The sequence below is a fragment of the Rosa rugosa genome, chromosome 4 (assembly GCF_958449725.1).
Source record: "Rosa rugosa chromosome 4, drRosRugo1.1, whole genome shotgun sequence".
NCBI lineage: Eukaryota > Viridiplantae > Streptophyta > Magnoliopsida > Rosales > Rosaceae > Rosa > Rosa rugosa.
Genome location: NC_084823.1, coordinates 17887920 through 17908330, shown reverse-complemented (window position 1 = coordinate 17908330; position 20411 = coordinate 17887920). Strand labels below are relative to the sequence as shown.

The following is a 20411-nucleotide window of genomic DNA, read 5'->3' as shown; positions in this document are numbered from 1 at the left end:
ATCCAATGAATTTTCTTGTTTTCCGTCTGACTACCCCACCAAAACCTGGCGCACATTTGATGGAGAGACTGACAAAAATCCTTTGGTAGCAGAAAGCAGCTCATAGCATAAGAAGGGAGGGTTTGAGCTACCACCCGAATTAATGTCTTTTCCGGCACCACTAAGAAGCTTTCCTTGCCAACCTTCAAGTTTCTTGCTTAACCTTTCCTTAATATAAGAAAAAGTTTCAGATTTATTCCGCCCAACAGAGGTTGGGAGACCCAAGTACTTTTCATGCTTAGGAACAATAACCACACCTAGAGACTCCGCAAGGCTCTGCTGAAGCTGCACATCCACCTTTTTGCTAAAAACAATACTACTCTTAGCAAAATTAATTCGCTGCCCTGAAGCCTTTTCATAGTCCTTCAAAACTGATAAAATATGCCCACACTCCTCTTGTGTGGCCTTTCCGAATATGAGACTATCGTCTGCAATGATGGGAGCATTCTGACAAACTTGAATACCTTGAAGCAGTCCACAGGAAGCCTTACGCTCAAGTAAAGCTGAAAAAGCTTCAGCACACAACAAAAAAAGACAGGGTGAGAGTGGATCCCCCTGCCTTAATCCACGTGTAGGACTCAAATACCCCTCCGGTTGTCCGTTAATCAGGAACGAGTATCGAACCGAAGTTACACACTGCATAATAAGCTGAACCCATGATTCATCAAAACCGAAGCGAAAAAGAACCGCCTCCAAAAAAACACCATTCCATACGATCATATGCCTTACTCATATCCAACTTCAAGGAAAACACCCCATCAGTTGAAGATTTACAGTTATGAATAAAGTGGGAGACTTCATTAGCTAATGAAATAAGCACTCCCGGAATAAAAGCACTCTGAATGGGTGAAATAAGGTCAAAGATATTTAAGCTTCGAGCCTCTAGAGTTAGGCTGGTAGGCTCTGCTTTTGTACGTGTTTTGATGGGTTTTCAACCCCAGTTCATCCCAAAGAAAGGAAAACAACACATAAGCAAACTTATATAAGCAATTGTATTGGAAAATGAACAGTCTATGCCCAAATAGAAAGGGCAATTCAATCTTATACGCGAGCTATATATACATATAAAGAGAAGAAAATTCAAGTTCCAACTAAACAAATAAAACTAAAGAGAAATTCAAGCATATAGAAAATCACACTCAATTGCTGCACGTCAGTCAAAAATGTCCTCACTCGCTTGCATCCAAGTAACAAGGCTATTGACATGAGGCAGGCACCTTGGTAGTCCATTAATCTTCCCAATCTCTGTCATCTGTTGCTGTTGGAAGTCATAAGCATAGAAAGAGCCGTCTTTGTATCTACGGAAAATAATATCTCCCTTGATTCTTAAACTGCAAAGTGGAACCATGTCTATTTTGGAATCCACTGTGATACTGTGCTGCTTTGTCCACCCTTCTCCAGATAAACCCTTCAATATCCAAATGTCAATGTGGTTCACGTCCTCATGAATGACAAAACCTAAAGAGCCACCAATTTCAATAATCCTATCATGAGTTCTGAAACTCTTAGGGAGCGGTATTTGGTGAAACTTCTCCTTGTCAACTTCCATGGACACTACGTAATTGCTTCCATTAAAATGAAGAATCCAGTGCAAAGCTCCGGCTGCTGAAACAGGTGCAAATCCAAACCCATTAATACCAAAGCGCCCAAAAGAAGGACCACTGATCTCTCTCCATGCTTTCTTATTAAGGCTCAATATCTCACAGCCAGCAAACCCCAACTGATCCAGAAACAAGTGGACTACTTTATACTCACCAGTTACATCACTCAGTGCAAAACCATATGATTCTTGATGTAGAAGACGACACAAGGTACCCACAGGAAGTGCAATCACCTTCTTAGTCACAGGATTCAAGACTATAACACCTCCCTTCTTCAATTTGTTGTCAAGCAATATTAGACCATTGCAGGTGGCTCTAATATTATTGCCCAAGCAGCTTAAACCATATTCTCCTATGTCACTCTTACCATTTTTAAATTCCAGAAACTGAATAAAATTTTTTGGAGAATTTAAGGCTGGGTGACCAAAAATCGGGATACTGTTTGGGTAAAAAAGTTTTGATTCAACTGGAATTTTGTTTTGCTTCTCCTGTAGGTTAGATGCCATAGGATATGACCTTCCATTTTCTCCCACTTTTATCTTCTTAGAAATAGGGTGCAAACTTTCCTTTACATTTGGTGTTAAAAAGATCAAAACAGATTCAGAACGTTGGAGATGAGCATGAATGAATTTGGGGTTTTTAACTACATTATACCATGGTTTGCAAACAAACCTCGACCTTTGAAGAGAGTCAGCAGGAAGTCGTGCAAGGATGTTTGAGATACAGTCCTTGGGGATATATGAAATTTGTGCTTCCTTTTTCTCTTCCTCTGTTTTCTTCTTCAATAACCTCTCCTCCACTAACTTTAATAGGCCTGAACTCTTGCTTCTTGTCACCATCATGACTCTTCAATTTTATCAATCAATACCTATGCATAAAATGACCACATTACAGATTTTTTTTTTTTTTTTTTTAAATGAATGAAAACTAAGGAAATAGAAACAGAAAAGGGGGAGATGATACAGAATTTTCTTTGATGAATGTAGGATAAAAGGAGAAAATTAGAGTTTACAGAAGGAGAAATAGATTGATAGAATAGGGAGACAGAAACAAAAATTTGAGAAGAGAAAGCAAAGATTCAAGAACTTTATTCAATTATCATCTGCAATCTTCAAGTCTGTCTAGCAACTACAATACCTCTATTTATAGCGACCAAAGATAATTCTAGAAAGGATACGTAATATCTAATAACAATACACTAAATTGAATAACTAATATAAGATTCCTAACAAAACCCTCACTAAAGTACTTTCCTTATTTGATTATATTCTGTATCAACAACACTATCAAATGAAACGTGTATTTTGTATTTTCTAATTTTGTCACACAAATAGAACATGCCATAGAAGTGAAAACTGAAAACCACTGTACTGACGTTTAAAAGGAAGCATCACTATTACCTTCCCATTTTTCTCTGTCTCGATTCAGTTCATTTCTATATTATCTAATTAGTAACCAAGTAATTGCAAAAGCTCATAGTTGTTAGTATACATAGACAAACCCACACAAGTTTTTTTCTCGCGTTTTTTACTTTTAAGGTTTTGTGAGGACTTCTTGAGACAGGTTTTTCTGAATGCCACTAGTACTCCCTCCTCTGCATCCCTCTCTCAGCAGCCTTCCCCAGTGAGCGACAGTGTACAGGTGACGAGAAAGGCAGCAAGCTGAGCCGCCTTAGTTGAAATTAGGAATTCTAGGTATCTAGTTCATTATGCCCCAAAACGGAACTCACCTATTTTAAGGAAGCATATGTAGTTCTTTACACCAAGGGCAAGTCTTTAGGACTAGGCAAGTAATTCTCAAAACTACTTTGATCTGCAATCAGTTTCTTGACTCTTGATGAATGAATACAATTACAACTGACTCCTATACTCTGAATGTATGGACAACTAGAAGGGACTTCCAGAACCGAGTTGCAGTAATTCGGGTGACCATCTGATCATGATTATGTCCCAGTCTCAAAGTTCATTCGGCCCTCATTTCATGGCAATACGCTTCCTCAAACAGAACTACCCTATTTGCTATCGTTTCCTGCCCTTTTAAAGATTGTAGGCTTTGGAAAGAGTTTCGAGTTTCGAGCCAGGGTCCATGAAGCAGGTTTGGGGATTTTTCTGATTACCGAAAAACGAAAAACAGAACAAGCATAGTGGTGTGTCATCATGATCAATAATAAGATCAATCCCCCCATACAAAAAACGTCTAAAGTAGGTGAATAATGAATCAAGAAGAAGAAAAACAAGGTTCTTTGAAGACTGATCCCATAGAAAAGTTTATATCTTGATCCTTCCTGAAGACTCAATTTCATTATAATAATGTTCCCCTGGCAAGGAAACTAAAGTTAAAGACACACGATAAACCAAACCAAAAGATGCCCACAATTCACAGAACCCTTTAGCTGATCAGAGAGTTGAAAGATAAAAGATCAAGATAGTGGTGTACCTGAATGAACAGAACCAGTGATCGGAGGTTTTCTAAGGGTCAAGAGTTCCGTAAGCAGAGGATCACGACCAAGAAAGGCTCCTCCGTCAGACTGCTCATCTGATCTCCTCCTCGTACACCCAACTGTTTTGCTTCAAAGGCTTTTATGTCCTACCAACTCTCTCCTTAACACGTGCACTTTTTACTTTATATATATATATATATATATATATATATATATGATTCGTTTTATCTGAAGAGCAACTTTATTCGCTTTTTCTACCTTACTTTACTTGACTTCACTTTTTCTTCCTTGCTTGACTTCTTTTCTTCTTGATTAAGGCAGGCACGAAGTTTTTTTTTTGAATCGAAGGGGGTGAGTCATTTATTGAAATTGAAAAATAACAACGATACGGTGCCAAAAGACATCAAGAAACAGTACGAAAAAGAAAATACATATGAAATATAAAAACTTAATAATGCAAGGAGCAGCAACGTCGAGACGCAACACTGATTTTACACTACGGATTGCAGCCGTGTAGTGAATTGAGTAGTCGGTGGTTTGACTACCCATCGAACTCCAACGCACAAGTTGACAAAAATCAACTTGGCGTCGGAATGAAGGCACTCTCCCACCTAAAGATCGAAGCCGACCAAGGGTGTCAGAACATGGCCATGTTGGCAGACAATCTTTCACGAACAAATACCATAGAATTGGGTCCTGGATCCAATAGTAAATCACAGGAACCCTAATCCATTCTAGCGAACCATAAAAAGCCCACCAAAGATAGTTTTAAATACATAGTCCTAAGAACATCTCCAACAGTAATACTTATATTCATAGCTAAAAGTAGTTAAAAGTGAAATATAACTAGTTAGCTATTGAGTTATGCTCAAGCAGAATACCGAAATCCCAAGTTAAATTTATGTTTTAGTTAAATTCTCTTTCATCTCTAGCTAAATATAGCTAGAGAATTTAGTAAAAGTTAAATTTAACTTTTGTTTAAGTATTCTGCTGGAGTAGAATTTTAGTCTAAAATTAGCTAAATATTAAATTTATTTTGAAATATCTTATTATTTGACCAAAGTACCTAAATTATCATTCATCTCAAAAAGCATGAAATATCTTATTATTTGACTATATTAAGGGCTACATTTTAATATGATCAGTATATATTAGTATATTGACGTCTTGTAAATGACCATATTGATTACTTGAGTTAGTTCTTGGGAAATCTATAAAGATTTATTATTGTTCTCTTGCCTAGAAATACGTTTTGTATTATTTGAGTTATCATCCACTAAACATCATGTTGATCGAGTAAAAAATTTTGAGTTGAGCATTCAACTAAAATTATAGTTGTGAACATGGGAGAGACCGAGAGAGTGTCTTTCTGGACGAACCCTAGCCGCCTACTTGGGAAGAGGGTTGCATGGCGCTAGATTCCCTCGGCGAGCACTCTGGCGACTATCATCTCATCGATCTCAGTGGTTGACGCCTACTTCGGCTTCAAGGATGCTTTGGCCATCATCAGGCTTCATTCTTTTCTTGGCAATCTGGTCACAATCTTCAGGCTTTCCTGAAGCGCGGCCTTTCCTTCGCGGGAAATGTGCGAAGGTATGATGACAGTGGAGAAGCAGGTGGTAGCGATAGTGGTGACGTAGTCAATACCCCTGATATGTACAGAGGTCGCGGTGGCTTTGCTTGGAGGATGGGTTTTTTTTCCATCTTGGTGTGGACTATGGTGGGGCTTGGCTTCACTGCTACAAGACTTGGTGGCGGGACTCCGGTTTCTGCTGCAAGGCTTGATGCTACACATGGGATCGCGTTGACGGTGGTGGCGGTTCAAATGATGACGGCGACTTCAGTGGATGGGGTGCCCAACCTGTTGGGTGCCAATAGTGAATGGGGCCAGGCTCATTGGGTCTGGATTTCAAGCCTTAGAGCTTGGGATCTAGTCTCGAGCCTAGGCTTGTTAGGCCTCTTTTAGTTTAGGTCTTTTAGTCTACTATAATAATGTGGGGGTATTGTCTCCATATTGCTACCCTAATCTCGTCCGGTTACCTTTTTTTGATGCTTATTCTTATAGTGATATTCATTTAGGCTTCTAGTCTAGGTAATGATTCAATATTGACGTAGTCCTACTGGGGTGAGTTATTCTGTAATGTTGCTTACATCTTCATTATAATGGATTGCCGCCCTCCCTCTCAAAAAAAAAAAAAAAAAAAAAAATAATAATAATAATAAAAAAATAAAATTATATCAATAGTTTATCCATAGTGGCAAAACTACGAAGTTGTTACTGGAGGGCTAAAAAGATTAATAATTATAAGGGTTTTTGTCCATTTACCCTAATTCTAAGGATTTTTTTCTCACTTACCCCATTAAGTTTTTTTAATTCCACCTTATCTATAAAGACTCTAATAAGGTGATGAGCTCTGATTGAGTTCTCAAAACTAACCCTGTTGACAATTGTTAGTATATAGCAAGTAGGGTTTGTTCTATCCAGTGATTGAGGGTGCTCCTGTCATTTAAACGTCAAAGAGAGAAATATTAATTACATGTATATAATATATATAAGTAAAAGGAGTTTTGAATTGTTTTTATTTATATTCTGATTAAACTAATTACATTGATCAATCAAACCATGAATCAAGGATAAGATGGACGACAAAGATGTATGATGTAGTCAACAACCATTAACACGAAAACAAGATATTAAATAACAAATCACGAATCAAAACATGCACTTGGAAGAAATCAATCAAGAACAAAGAGGAACGCCTACAAGGTTCTTTTTACTTTCCTTAGTGTAGGTACAAGGTTTACACTTGATGTGTTGGCATCCCTATACAAAGCACTGAAGAAGCCCACAAAGTTCATCAAAACTGATCTCGGAGAATTTCAGGTAATTGCATCTCATGGATAAGCACGGGATTGCAACACAACACATATTGCAATCCCCGAGCCAGTCCTAGTCAACCCTACGTTTTTGGGAGTCCAATTTTGGAAAGTATCTTTTGGTTTTTAGATTTTATTTTACAAAGATATTTTTCAACTGATAAAATCGTGCTTTTGAAGTCCTAGATGATTTAGGATTTGTTTATTTTCACTTGGTCATATCTCTTCTAATTGTGGAAACAGAAAATATAGCTCACCAAATGACAAAACTCTTAAGTCAACTTGGAGCGACAGTGAGGAAGATTCTCAAACTGAGAATGAAGAAGAGAACATCACATTCACCTCCTCACTTCATCATGAGGCATCTGATGATTCCAACAATGAAGGTGAGATTTTTGATGTATCTGATGATGAGACTAATGATAAGTGCAGGGAACTGTATAAAGCTTCAAGAGTGATGCTCAAAAGAAATCTCAAGCTGGATAACGAGATTGAGCAAGTCAGAAAAGCAAAGGAAAAGGCCGAGTTAAATCTTGACTCATGCAAAGAAAAATGGGAAGGTAAACGCATTGCTTATATTGACAAAATTGATGTTTTGCAGGATAAGATGAATTCCCAAACTTGGGAGGTGGAGCGTACTGAGTTGATTGACATGATTAAAACCCTTCAGGTTGAAGTTAAAGCTCAATCAAATTTGAATGTTAAGCTTAAAGAGTCTTAAGAAAAGTTCAACAAATTCAAATTCTCAATAGGGTCAGATTTGGTTTCCAAAATGATTGGAATTGGAAAACCACACACCAACAAGAAAGGGTTGGGGTATGAAGGTGCAAAAACAGAAGGTGTAAAAATCGATCGTTCTTACTGTGTGAAAGGTGTGAGCTCAAGTGTGCACTCAAGCTCATCAAATGACCAAGAAATTCATCCCTCAACTCTTTCTCAAAAGCCTAAATTTGATTCAACACCTCCACCTCATCAAAGGAGAACTCAGGTAGGTTCTGACATTCACACCTCTATGAGTCAACCAAGGTACGATAAACTCTCCCAAAATTTTGTTCCCATGTGTCATCATTGTGGTAAAAGAGGGCACATTCCTCCTAGATGTAATCTGCTCCGCAAGGAATCCAAAAAGATAAGAAAACAGAAGGAACCCAGCTCTACAGTCTCTTTGCAAGCTGAGCTGAAAAAACATCTGAAGTTGATGAGCAGGATTGCAGAGCGTATTTCAATCCTAAAAGAGCAGAATTTGAAGCAGAAGCCAATCTGGATTAAAAAAAGGTTTTAATAATTGTTTCTCTACTCATATGGATAATCTTGATAATATGCTTGAGCTTGCTTTTGTTCCTACTGAACATAAATTAAGTGATTCGTTTACTAAGCCCTTAAACACAGCTCGATTTGAATCACTTAGAAGCACCATTGATTGATGCTCTGAGTATTGATACTCTTACTTCGCTTGATCCATTTTGCATTAATTCATAGTGTATGATATTATATTAGTATAGGTGCATTGCTCTTTTTATTTCTGCATTTCTGTTTTCAAATTTCTGGAGAATCAGGATTGCATGTGAGGTTTGTATCCCAGCGTGTCTGACAGATCAAATTGAACTTAGATTGACAAGTGTTCTAATACTTTCCTTAAATATGATTGTGATGAGTCGAATAACATTTTTTGAATGGGTTCTTGCATTACTTTGTAATCTTGAGCATGAACAACACATTCTTTATCACTTTGTATTCTCACATGCACACATACTCCTTTGTGGTGGTACGTATCATCTGGTTGATTTGATTTTAGTTCACACATACTAAGTGAGTGAATATTGTTGTTGCTCTCTGTTAAAAAGGTACAAATATTTGGAGCAAGGCCAGGCTATTCCCAAAGTAAACAGGCCTTGGTCGTGGTGAACGATATGAGGTTTGGGAAGAAAAGGGAATGATTTGGTCACCCTGGTGGATTGTGAAACTATTGACTCGAGTTGATATGTCCTTGTTACATCTAGTACCCTAAAGTCAATTGACTTGGGAGTTGCTGGCATAAAACTTGTTACATGAGTCTTAGTTTTCTTGAAAAAAAAAATGTGAAAAAGTTTCATAGTGTGTGAAAGGCAAAAAGAAAAAATATTATGCCCACACGGTGTCATAAGGGGAGATTTGAGTTGATTGTGATTATCTTTTTTCACTTCTTACGTCTGTTATACTTTCTCTGATTCTGAGATTCTTACAAACCCCACTTTGAGCTATGTTCACTTACACAACAAAGGTACAGAATACTCGATCATCTTCTTGCTTACTTTGTTGTTGTCAAAATCTCTTCACTCATGTGACCTTAACTTATTACTTTCACGTTTGAGGATTGGTGCTAACACTCTTGTCTAAAAGCTATATATGCTTTTGTCTCTGTCATTTGTACAAGGATACAAACTCACTAATCGTGTGTTTGCATTTCATTCTTGCATCTTTCATAGCATGATCACACTTAGGGGGAGTATTGATACTTGGACTATTTCCAACTGATTGATTCTACATAGCTTCCGCTACATAAGTTGCCTTTGTCATTCCTAGACAAAAATGGGGAGATATTGGTGAATTTGATCAACTTGTGTTTTGATTGTTTAAATATTTTGATATTGATCTTGAAATTGTGTTGACACTCCTATGCCTTATCTTTAACTTGCTTTCTACAAGGTGTGTTGATAAGTGTTTCAGGAAAGGCATATTGCTGATGGAATGTGATCATCTTCAAGTACTTGTTGAGGGGGAGTGTACCTAAAATATGATGTTTTGTATAGGAATGCCAAAGGGGGAGATTGTAGGTACAAGGTTTACACTTGATGTGTTGGCATCCCTATACAAAGCACTGAAGAAACCTACAAAGTTCATCAAAACTCATCTCGGAGAATTTCAGGTAATTGCATCTCATGCATAAGAACGGGATTGAAACATGTGTTGCAATCCCCGAGTCAGTCCTAGTCAACCCCTACGTTTTTAGGAGTCCAATTTTGGAAAGTATCTTTTGGTTTTTAGATTTTATTTTACAAAGATATTTTTCAACTGATAAAATCGTGCTTTTGAAGTCCTAGATGATTTAGGATTTGTTTATTTTAATTGGATATCTTTTATTAAAAGATTTTTCCTAGTAGGAGTCCAATTAGGGTTAAGTCTTGATTGTTGAGAATTTATTTTCTCCTCAATATATTCAGAAAAGCAGCTTTGATTGGGTAGGAATTTGATAGAACTATACGTTAAACAAACACAAATCTACATTCATAATGAATACATGTAATTAGACATTTCTGTGCAAATAGAGCAAGGATACATACAGTATCATTAATCCCAGAATTTCCATTAAGTGTTAAAACTAGAAGAACTGCATACTTACTTGAAGAACTTGATTCATTCATTTTGATCTTCTCCTGATTACACCTTTATGATTCTCTACAAGTAGATGGGACTATTTTATGAATGAGAAAAGGGACGTGTATCAGCAGGGACCAAAACCTGATTATATAGAGTTTAACCATGCATGGCAGTTTCTTCCATCAAGAAACTGTCATGCCATTTCAACTGCAATTTCAAACTTGTCCTAATCAGATTTATCCTAATAACTGTACTCATTTGAATTTGAAATCAAAACAGATTAATGAGGTGGACCAATATGATTTAATTAAGTCTGCAACCTCAATTATTGACAATCGAATCCAATACCAGTTACATATATGCATCTATGTCCAGCTTAATACAATGTCTTGTTCTTAAGACATCTAACAATCTCCCACTGAACTAGACATTGTTAGGACTTAGACATACACATATAACATAGCATACTAGAGTGTGCACTTGAATCCAATTCACATCACAAATCTGTTCTCAAAATTCTGTCAGTTATACTTAAACTGTAATGAACCAAAGAATGTCTTGGTGAGTTAGTAAATCACCAGCTTTCCAAAGCCACACTACAGCAAGTAAAAACCACATGAATTACCTCAAAGTACAATAGTGAATATATGCTTAAACTTGAGCAATCATCTGCAGTTAAGCATATATATATATAGTCCTACCAAAATTTCAACATACATTGAAGACTGAATTTATTTCATACTAAAATCATTTGTCTGCAAATATACTGTTACATTAACAGCATCCATAGTTGTACAACTTTATTTTGCAGCAAACAACACATTAAATACATTAATGTAAATGAACTACAATATTTTACTCGCTCTTAATGAATAAAACCAGAACACATAGTATTAGATACAATGTGATTAGTTCATATCAGCATCCAAGCTTCCCAAAACTCCCATAGTTTTGATGTGCTCAATGAAAATAGACACAGGTAATGCCTTTGTCAAAGGATCTGCTAGTTGATCCTTTGTTCCAATTTTGACCACTTCTATTTCACCATCTCTCACACTTTCTCTAACAGCAAAATACTTCACATCTATGTTCTTAGATCCAGATGATCTTTTATTGTTCTTTGAGAAGAACACTGCAGATGCATTGTCACAGTTGATGATTATAGGTCTCTCAATAGACTCCACTAGTTTCAATTGAGATACAAAATTCCTTAACCACAGTGCATGACCAGTTGCTTCAAAAATAGCTATATATTCTGCTTGGAATGTTGAAGCTGCTGTCAAACTTTGCTTGGCAGTTTTCCATGAAATTGCACCTCCAGCCAAAACAAAAACATAGCCTGAAGTGGATTTTAGATCATCCATATCAGACTTGTATGAAGCATCTGCATATGCTTTTATCTCAAAATCTTCATCTTCAATTTTCTTGTAAACCAGCATATGATCTCTGGTTTTCTTCAAATACCTTAAAACCTTCTTACCTGCAACCCAATGCTCATATCCTGGATTTGCTTGGTACCTTGACAACATGTTTATGGCAAAGGATATGTCAGGTCTTGTACATACCTGAGCATACATTAAACTTCCAACCAGGCTTGCATATGGTACATTTTCCATACTCCTCTTCTGCAGAATGTTACTTGGACATTGCCCTTTGTGCAATCTGTCTCCTTTAGATATAGGTGCTTCTCCTTGCCTGCAATCTTGCATCCCAAATCTTTGGAGCACTTTATCTATGTAGTTCTTTTGGGACAGTCCCAATACACCTTGCTTCCTGTCCCTTGTAATTTCAATTCCAAGTACATAATGTGCCTCCCCCATGTCTTTCATATCAAATTGCTTTGAAAGAAAAGTTTTTGTCTCTTTCAACAAACACACATTGCTACTGGCTAGCAGAATATCATCCACATACAATATCAGAAAAACAAAATTGCTCCCACTGGTCTTCATGTAAACACATTCATCAAGCTTGTTTTCCAGGAAACCAAAATTAGCAATTACCTTGTCAAATTTCAGATACCACTGCCTTGAGGCTTGCTTGAGTCCATATATTGACCTTTTGAGCTTGCAAATTTTGTTTTCATCTTCCACAAAACCTTCTGGCTGCAACATGTAGATTTCCTCACTCAAATCCCCATTCAAGAATGCTGTCTTTACATCCATTTGGTGCAGCTCCAAGTTGAAATGTGCTACCAAGGCCATAAGCACTCTGAATGCATCTTTTGTGGAAACTGGTGAGAAGGTTTCATTGTAGTCAACTCCCTCTTTCTGATTGTAACCTTTAGCAACCAGTCTAGCCTTGAAGCTTTCAACTTTCCCATCTGCATCTCTTTTGGTCTTGAAAACCCATTTGCAGCCTATAGGTTTACATGCATCAGTTTTATCCACCAAGGACCATACTTCATTCTTTGACATGCTTTGCAATTCATCCTCCATGGCTGCTCTCCATTTGACATTGTTTACAGATTGCATTGCCTGCTTAACTGATGTGGGATCATCTTCTGCTCCTATGTCAGGTTTTGCATCTATTTGATAAACATGATAGTCATCAGGGATTGCTGACCTTCTTTCTCTCCCTGATCTTCTCAGAACTACTGGTTCTGCAATTTCAGCTTCTACCATTTCAGGTTCTGCATTTACTTGAGCAACTTCTGCATTTTCACCTTGGACTTCTCCCACAATGTTGACTTGATCATTTTAATTTGTATTTGTTGCAATGGAAGTAATTCCGTTTGAAGAGTATTATTGCTTTCAACATCATCACAGTAAGTAGGATATATGAACCAATCTTCAAATTTGCTATGTACTGAACTTGTTGTATCCATGTCATCATCCACACTTTCTTGTTGATCAATCAACTCATCAAAGAAAATAGCTCTGTGACATTCAAAAATCCTAGTCCCTCTTCTTGGACAATAAAATCTGTAGCCTTTGGATTTGTGACAGTAACCAATAAAATAAGAACTCAAGGTTTGAGAATCAAGTTTCCCAGCTTCAACACTATGCACTCTTGCCTCTGCCTTACATCCCCACACATGGAAATGATTTAAGCTTGGTTTGTAGCCACACCACAACTCAAAAGGTGTTTTAGAAACTGATTTACTTGGAGTTCTGTTACAAATGTAGTTAGCAGTCTTCAATGCTTCTCCCCACAGAAATTTTGGTAAACCTGATCTCAAAATCATACTCCTAACCATGTTGATCAAGGTCCTGTTCCTTCTTTCTGAAACTCCATTTTGTTGTGGAGTGTATGGAGTGGTGTACTGTGCCATAATGCCACATTCTTGCAAATACAATGCAAATGGACCTTTGTGCTGGCCTTTTTCTGAATATTTTCCAAAGTACTCACCTCCTCTATCAGATCTAACAACCTTTATAAGTCTTCCAGTTTGTCTTTCAACCTCAGTTTTAAAGATTTTGAAGGTATCCAAGGCTTGTGATTTTTCAGAAATTAAATAAATATAGCAATATCTTGAAAAATCATCAATGAAGGTAATGAAATAACAATTCCCACAGATGGTATTTACTGGAAAAGGGCCACAAACATCAGTATGCACTAAGTCAAGCAAATTTTCACATCTTTTTGAACCTGCCCTTCTAGAGTTAGTCATTTTTCCCTTCAAACAATCAATGCAGGTTTCAAAATCTTCAAAGTTCAAAGGTGGTAAAATTCCTTGTTTAATCAGATTCTTCATTCTTTCCTTAGAAATATATATGGCCAAGTCTTTTATGCCATAAATAAGATGAAGAATTATGATCAAATTTTCTTTTGACAGCAGGACTTTTGTTCAACATGAAAATTTCCTGATTTTGATTTGAAACAGATGATGCATTAACACAATCCACAAACCAGTAACCATCTATGATTTTAGCTTGACCAAAACATACTGAATCATGATAGAATATCATAACTTTATTGTCACTAGAGAACTTGAAACCATTGTTTGACACAAACTGAGAGCCAGAAATAAGATTCCTACTTATACTAGGGATACAATAAACATTGTTCAATTCTAGTACATAATTGTTCCTAAACACAAGCTTGATAATTCCTACAGCTTTTACAGCTACTTTTTGGCCACTTGCAGTGCACACCTTTGTCTCATTCCTGTTTGGGATTGTTATTCTTGATAATCCCTGCAATGAATTGACAATATGTATAGGTGAGCCAGTGTCAAACCACCATGAATTGTCATGCAGAAAATCATTTGTTTCTAGATTAAAAACTGGTTTTGACAGAAAATTACCTTTCTTAGTTAGCCAAGCCTTGAAACCCTCACAATCTTTCTTAAAATGCCCTGGTTTCTTGCAAAAGAAACATTTCATCACTATAGCAGGCTTAGAAGACTTACCCTTATTGTTGTCAGTCTTAACTGTAAGTTTTGAGGTGCTGCCTTTGTTGCAATTGTTTCTAAACCTTTTCTTGTGCTGCATTTTGGTGACTAAGTTCACTGAAATCTCTTTTCCTTTCTTCTTGACTTCATCTTCAACCTCAACACAGAGTGAGATCAATTCATTCACAGTCCACTGCTCTTTCTGAGTCTTGTAGAGTGATTTCAGATTATCATACTCATCTGGCAGTTTGTTTAGCAGCATGTACACCAGGAATGAATCTTCCACAGCCATATTCAGTCCCCTTAGTTTTCCAGCAACATTAGAACCTCTCATGATGAATTCTCTAACACTGCCTTTCCCATTGAACTCCATTCTCATGAGTGATTTCATGAGATTATTTATCTCAGCCTTATCTGAGATTTTAAACTTCTCAGCAATGGAGTTGAAGAACTCCTTGGCATACTCAGAATCTGGAATGCCTCCTCTCACATTATCAGGTATGCTTTTCTTGATCATGATCAAAGCCATTTTGTTGTGTTTGTGCCATTTTTCAAACTTATCTTTGGCCTCCCTGCTTGCAGTTGGTGTCAATTCCTCAGGTGGATCCTCCTTGAGCACATGATCATAGTCAAGTATTCCCAAGTTGAGCTCAATGTCTGATTTCCATTTTCTGAAGTTAGAGCCATTCAGAAGCTCAATTTGGCTGATGCTCATAGGGAAATGCATGGCTGCATATCAATAAAATTTAGTAAACATTCTAGTTTGCCAAATACCAGAATATTTTCGAGTCCCAAAATGAAATGAAAGTTCATGTTTTGAAAATTCATCCATGCCAAATCATATAAACAGAAAAATGAAACTCAATCACTTTCAAGATTCTGACAACCTTTGTGGTGTACTCATCTCTAATGATATCTAAATGTTCACAGTTCTGCATATGCACAATCATAAACCAAATGCTTGATGTATGTTTCTTTGGAAATTAACATCAATTTGATTTTAAGTTTTATGATGTGATCTTGTATGAAGTAGACAGAATAGGTAGATAGTTTCTTGTATACTAGGCTACTTTGATAGCATGAAGTAAATGAAACTTATTCTGTTAGGTTTATTCATGTCTTTATGAACTTCCAAATTCTGGAGATTTTTTTTTTTTTTTTTTTCCATTAAGGAGGATTAGACCTATCTCAAAAGGATCTATCTAAGATTTTCTTCCTCACCCGGATCCATCTCAAGGGGATATTGCCTCTCCAAGATCTGTCTAGAGGATATTTTGCCTCACATGAATCTTCCTCAATGAGATTTCTTCTCACTTGGATTTAGTTCAAAGAGATTTCCAACGGTATCAAAATCACATTACCTCACATGAATCTTCCTCAATGAGATTTCTTCTCACTTGGATTTAGTTCAAAGAGATTTCCAACGGTATCAAAATCACAGAACATGTGATATACATACTTATAACAACTAGTTGAAGCAAATATTTCAATGTAAATCGATGAATTCATACTAGTAATCTGTACTAACAACATTCAGATTTATATCTATATGTATGCATTCTTATTCAAACAAAATATGTTCAAACTATATGCGGATTATTGTGTGATCCCAGAATTCAAATTGAAAAAAAACACACAGAACATGTAATTCACATGAATATAGACATGCTCTGATACCAATTGATAGAACTATACGTTAAACAAACACAAATCTACATTCATAATGAATACATGTAATTAGACATTTCTGTGCAAATAGAGCAAGGATACATACAGTATCATTAATCCCAGAATTTCCATTAAGTGTTAAAACTAGAAGAACTGCATACTTACTTGAAGAACTTGATTCATTCATTTTGATCTTCTCCTGATTACACCTTTATGATTCTCTACAAGTAGATGGGACTATTTTATGAATGAGAAAAGGGACGTGTATCAGCAGGGACCAAAACCTGATTATATAGAGTTTAACCATGCATGGCAGTTTCTTCCATCAAGAAACTGTCATGCCATTTCAACTGCAATTTCAAACTTGTCCTAATCAGATTTATCCTAATAACTGTACTCATTTGAATTTGAAATCAAAACAGATTAATGAGGTGGACCAATATGATTTAATTAAGTCTGCAACCTCAATTATTGACAATCGAATCCAATACCAGTTACATATATGCATCTATGTCCAGCTTAATACAATGTCTTGTTCTTAAGACATCTAACAGAATTTTGATGCAAGAATTATTGTGTGTCTTGCTTGCTTAGAAAGAGTTCCATATGAGTCCACGAAACACTTGTTCCGTGTCTAAGTGTTTCATTATTCATTCATATACATGCATTGATTCTCTCAAGATCAGTAGAGAAGATTGGTGGTGCAAGTGGAGTGATATTTGCAGATCATTCAAGTGAAGAAGAAGTTCAAGATTCAAGACAAGCACCTCTCTAGTGAGTCTAGATATTGTAGCCGCGTAGAGAGCTATATGTGTTTGTAAAGAACCATATCCTTCATCAATAAGTTGATTGATTTTATTTGGGTTCTCAAGAGTAAGAGCCCCGCAATGTTTTTAATCTCTAAATTGAGGTTTTCACTGCATAACCAAAATTGTGTTTTCTGTGTGAATTTTTTGATTTCTGCCCAGTAAGGATTGCAATGTGTCTATCAATCCCCGAAACCCAGAAAAACGTTTCATCCAAGTATTTTCACTTAGTTAAATTAATTAGATGAGCGTACCATAGTTAACCCTATTAAACATTCAATGCTAGTGAATGATCAGTCCATTAACAAAACATATTCAATGCAATAAGCACTTAGAAAGTTTGATTGATTTAAGAAAAACACACAAGTTAGAACTCTAATCAAGCATGCTCTTTGTTGATTTACCTAAGGAATTATAGGTTTTCCACTTAACAATTAAGACCGAGAACGCTAGCAATCTTAATTTGGATTCAATCATGCAATTTGAAACCTAAGTTGGCCATCAAAGAAATCGAAAATCATGAAAGGTGGGATTGAAGAACAAAATCAACAAACATCCAAGAACATAAAATGAATTCGCAAATTTATAATATGAAAATCCTAAAACATTTTCATGCTTCACGGTTAAAGAAAACTAAACATCAACATATACACTTTATTGTAACAAAGATTCGAAAAATCTATTCAAAACAAAAACATAGAATGCTATAGAGTCTGTTTTTAACGTTACAAGAACATAAAACCGAAAACAAAAGAATAGAGGTCATGGTTACACTTTCAAAGAAGCTTCAAGAACGCAAGAAGGTCTTCAAAGCTGGTGGAGGATGGTGAGGCTCACGGCAAGGATGGTGAATGGAGGATGGAACTTTGCTTCAGTCTTGAACAATGGAGAGGGGCCGAAACTTTGAGAATAAAGGGGAGGTATTTCGATTTTGATAATGGGTTTTGATGATGATTTTCACGTCTCACCCTCCCCTCCTTATATAGTACACGGCTAGGCTTGGTGTCCAAGTCTTTCTCTACTTGTCTTGCATCATTCGACCAATCAAAATATTTCATGAGAAGTAGAATCCATATCTTCCTCTTGATTGCTAAAATCACCAATGAACCTAGAGCATATTTCGGCCAACTTTCATGTAGAATGTAATAAGGAAACCTAAATTGATAACTATTATCTTTATTTTCTTTTCCTGATTGCATACAAATTAGATTTTCTCCCAAACTCTCCCATATTGGAATTTTTGAAATCTTCTTGAATCTTCTATGATATTCACAGAAAAAAAAAACCAATCTTTATGGAATTAGGATTCCTCCAAGACGTCAAGAATATTCTAGAACCTCATGTGCAAGTCACATGCTTCAATCTTTGGATCAGACTTCTCAATTGGATAATTTCAAAGCCCATCTTTATGTATGACGCCATTCTTGGTATTCTAGAACATTCTTGAACTATCTTGAGTCATCTTGAAGCCACATCATCTCCTAGCCTTCCCAGGTCTCCTAGTATCATCAGAACTCCTAGTGTGATAAGGTTTCCTAGTCCAACTGAGACTCTGTCATTTCTCATTTCCGAACATCATTTTTTCGAGCTCATTCCTAGTTGACTTAGGATTCCTACTTCAACTAGGATTTCTTTTCCTAGTAGGATTGGGAAAGCTTCATTTCTCCATTTCTTGATCATTTCTGCGCCACATTTCTTCCTTGCCTTCATTTCTTTCATTTCCATCTCTTGATAGCTCATTTCTTGCATTTGGAGCTCACTTGTACCCAAGGTTCTAAAAAACGCTAGGCGCTAGTCGGGCGGTGACCCGAGGCCTCGCGCCCAGGGGCCTAGGCGGGGACGAGGCGGTTTTTATTTTTATATTTATTTTTATTTTTATAACATATAATTATATAAATAAAAATATAAAATATAGATAATGTTTGAAAATAAAAAGAATGGCATGGACCAAGACATTGCTCATTGACAAGTTCGGGCCGGGCCTCCACCTAGTTTCTTTGTTGACATTTTTCTCCTTAAAAGAAAAAAAGTTTAATAAAATAAAATTAAAAAATCCCACCTTGAGTCTCCGGCTTAATTCCAACCTCCCACCAAACCAATTAACTACTTCCGTTCTCTCTCTCTTCCAATTCTCTGTATATCTCTCTCTCTCTTCCATTCTCTGCTTCAAAACCCAAGGCAAGGCACCACAAATCTGAGACCTCCATGATCTCCACCAACCTCAACGTAATTTCCAATCTTTAACATGTAAGCTACTAGCCTACTACTCTCTTTCTCTGTTTCGTTGCCCAGAAAATGTGTTGAAGAAAATTGGGGATTATAGTAAAGATTGAAGCTTTTGCTTTTCTTGAACCAAAGTGCAGAATCCCATGTTTTCTCTGCACCCAAATTGATGATTTTGATTTTGAATTGTGATTTGTGTGCTTAGAAAATGGGTTTTTCAGTTCTGGGTTATCGGCGAACTAAGAGAATGAGAGAAGAGAATTCGTCGATTTGACGAATGAGGATAAAAAAATAAAAAAATTCAAGCCGCCCAGCGCCTAGCCGGCTCCGCCTAGCTCGCCTAAGAGGCCAACGCCTAATACCTTCGCCCAGGCCAAAATCGGGACGGTACGCCGACGCCCAGCGCCTTTTTTTAGAACCCTGCTTGTACCTAACTACAACAAAGTAAGTTAGAAATGATAATGTTAAGAGAAAAACTACTAAGTAAAATGTAGAGAGTTTATCATTAAAAACATAGCAAATATTGCTCCCATCATAAGGTCTTCTCTAATACCTAATTATGTTTTTTTTTTTGTTCTTTGTTTATTTTTTAGACTATTTTACCCTCACCCATTTATTACATAGAGAGAGAGAGAGAGAGCGAGAGAGAGAGAGAGAGAGAGAGAAACCATAGGAGACTTCTCCGGAGTCCAGTCATCTGCTGCAGGAATTCGGTCACCGGCCGCCACTATCAGACTTCTCTAAAATCTTCACCGGATGTCCCCAAAGGGGACATCGGAGATCTCATAAGTCGCCGGAAGGCTTATTGCCCCCAATAAACCTCTATTGCCCCCCAATAGAACTTTCGGTCACCAGAATGGGAACTAATCTCCATAAATTTAGACAAATAAACTTTGATTAAAGAAAAAAAAGAGAAGATTACATCAATTCAAAACGTCTATTGCCCCCCAATAGAATTTTCAGTCGCCGGAATGGGAACTAATCTCCCTAAATTTAGACAAATATATAAAACTTTGATTAAAGAAAAAAAAACGAGGAGATTACATCAATTCAAAACGTCTATTGCC

General features: G+C 36.7%; 1 protein-coding gene across 1 annotated transcript; it reads right to left on the bottom strand.

Annotated features, from left to right (window-relative positions):
* Positions 1-1008: 1008 nt before the first annotated feature.
* LOC133743965 (F-box/LRR-repeat/kelch-repeat protein At2g27520-like) lies at positions 1009-4236 on the bottom strand. The gene is made up of 2 exons (XM_062172052.1): positions 4077-4236; positions 1009-2508 (listed from the first exon to the last, which is right to left on the bottom strand). Exon 2 carries the CDS (start codon positions 2480-2482, stop codon positions 1193-1195), a length of 1290 nt encoding a protein of 429 aa, XP_062028036.1. The 5' UTR covers positions 2483-2508; positions 4077-4236; the 3' UTR covers positions 1009-1192.
* Between the last annotated feature and the right edge of the window lie 16175 nt (positions 4237-20411).

Excerpts from the sequence above, each read along its gene's own strand:
- LOC133743965 (XM_062172052.1), bottom strand. The coding sequence starts at position 2,482 with ATGATGGTGACAAGAAGCAAGAGTTCAGGCCTATTAAAGTTAGTGGAG.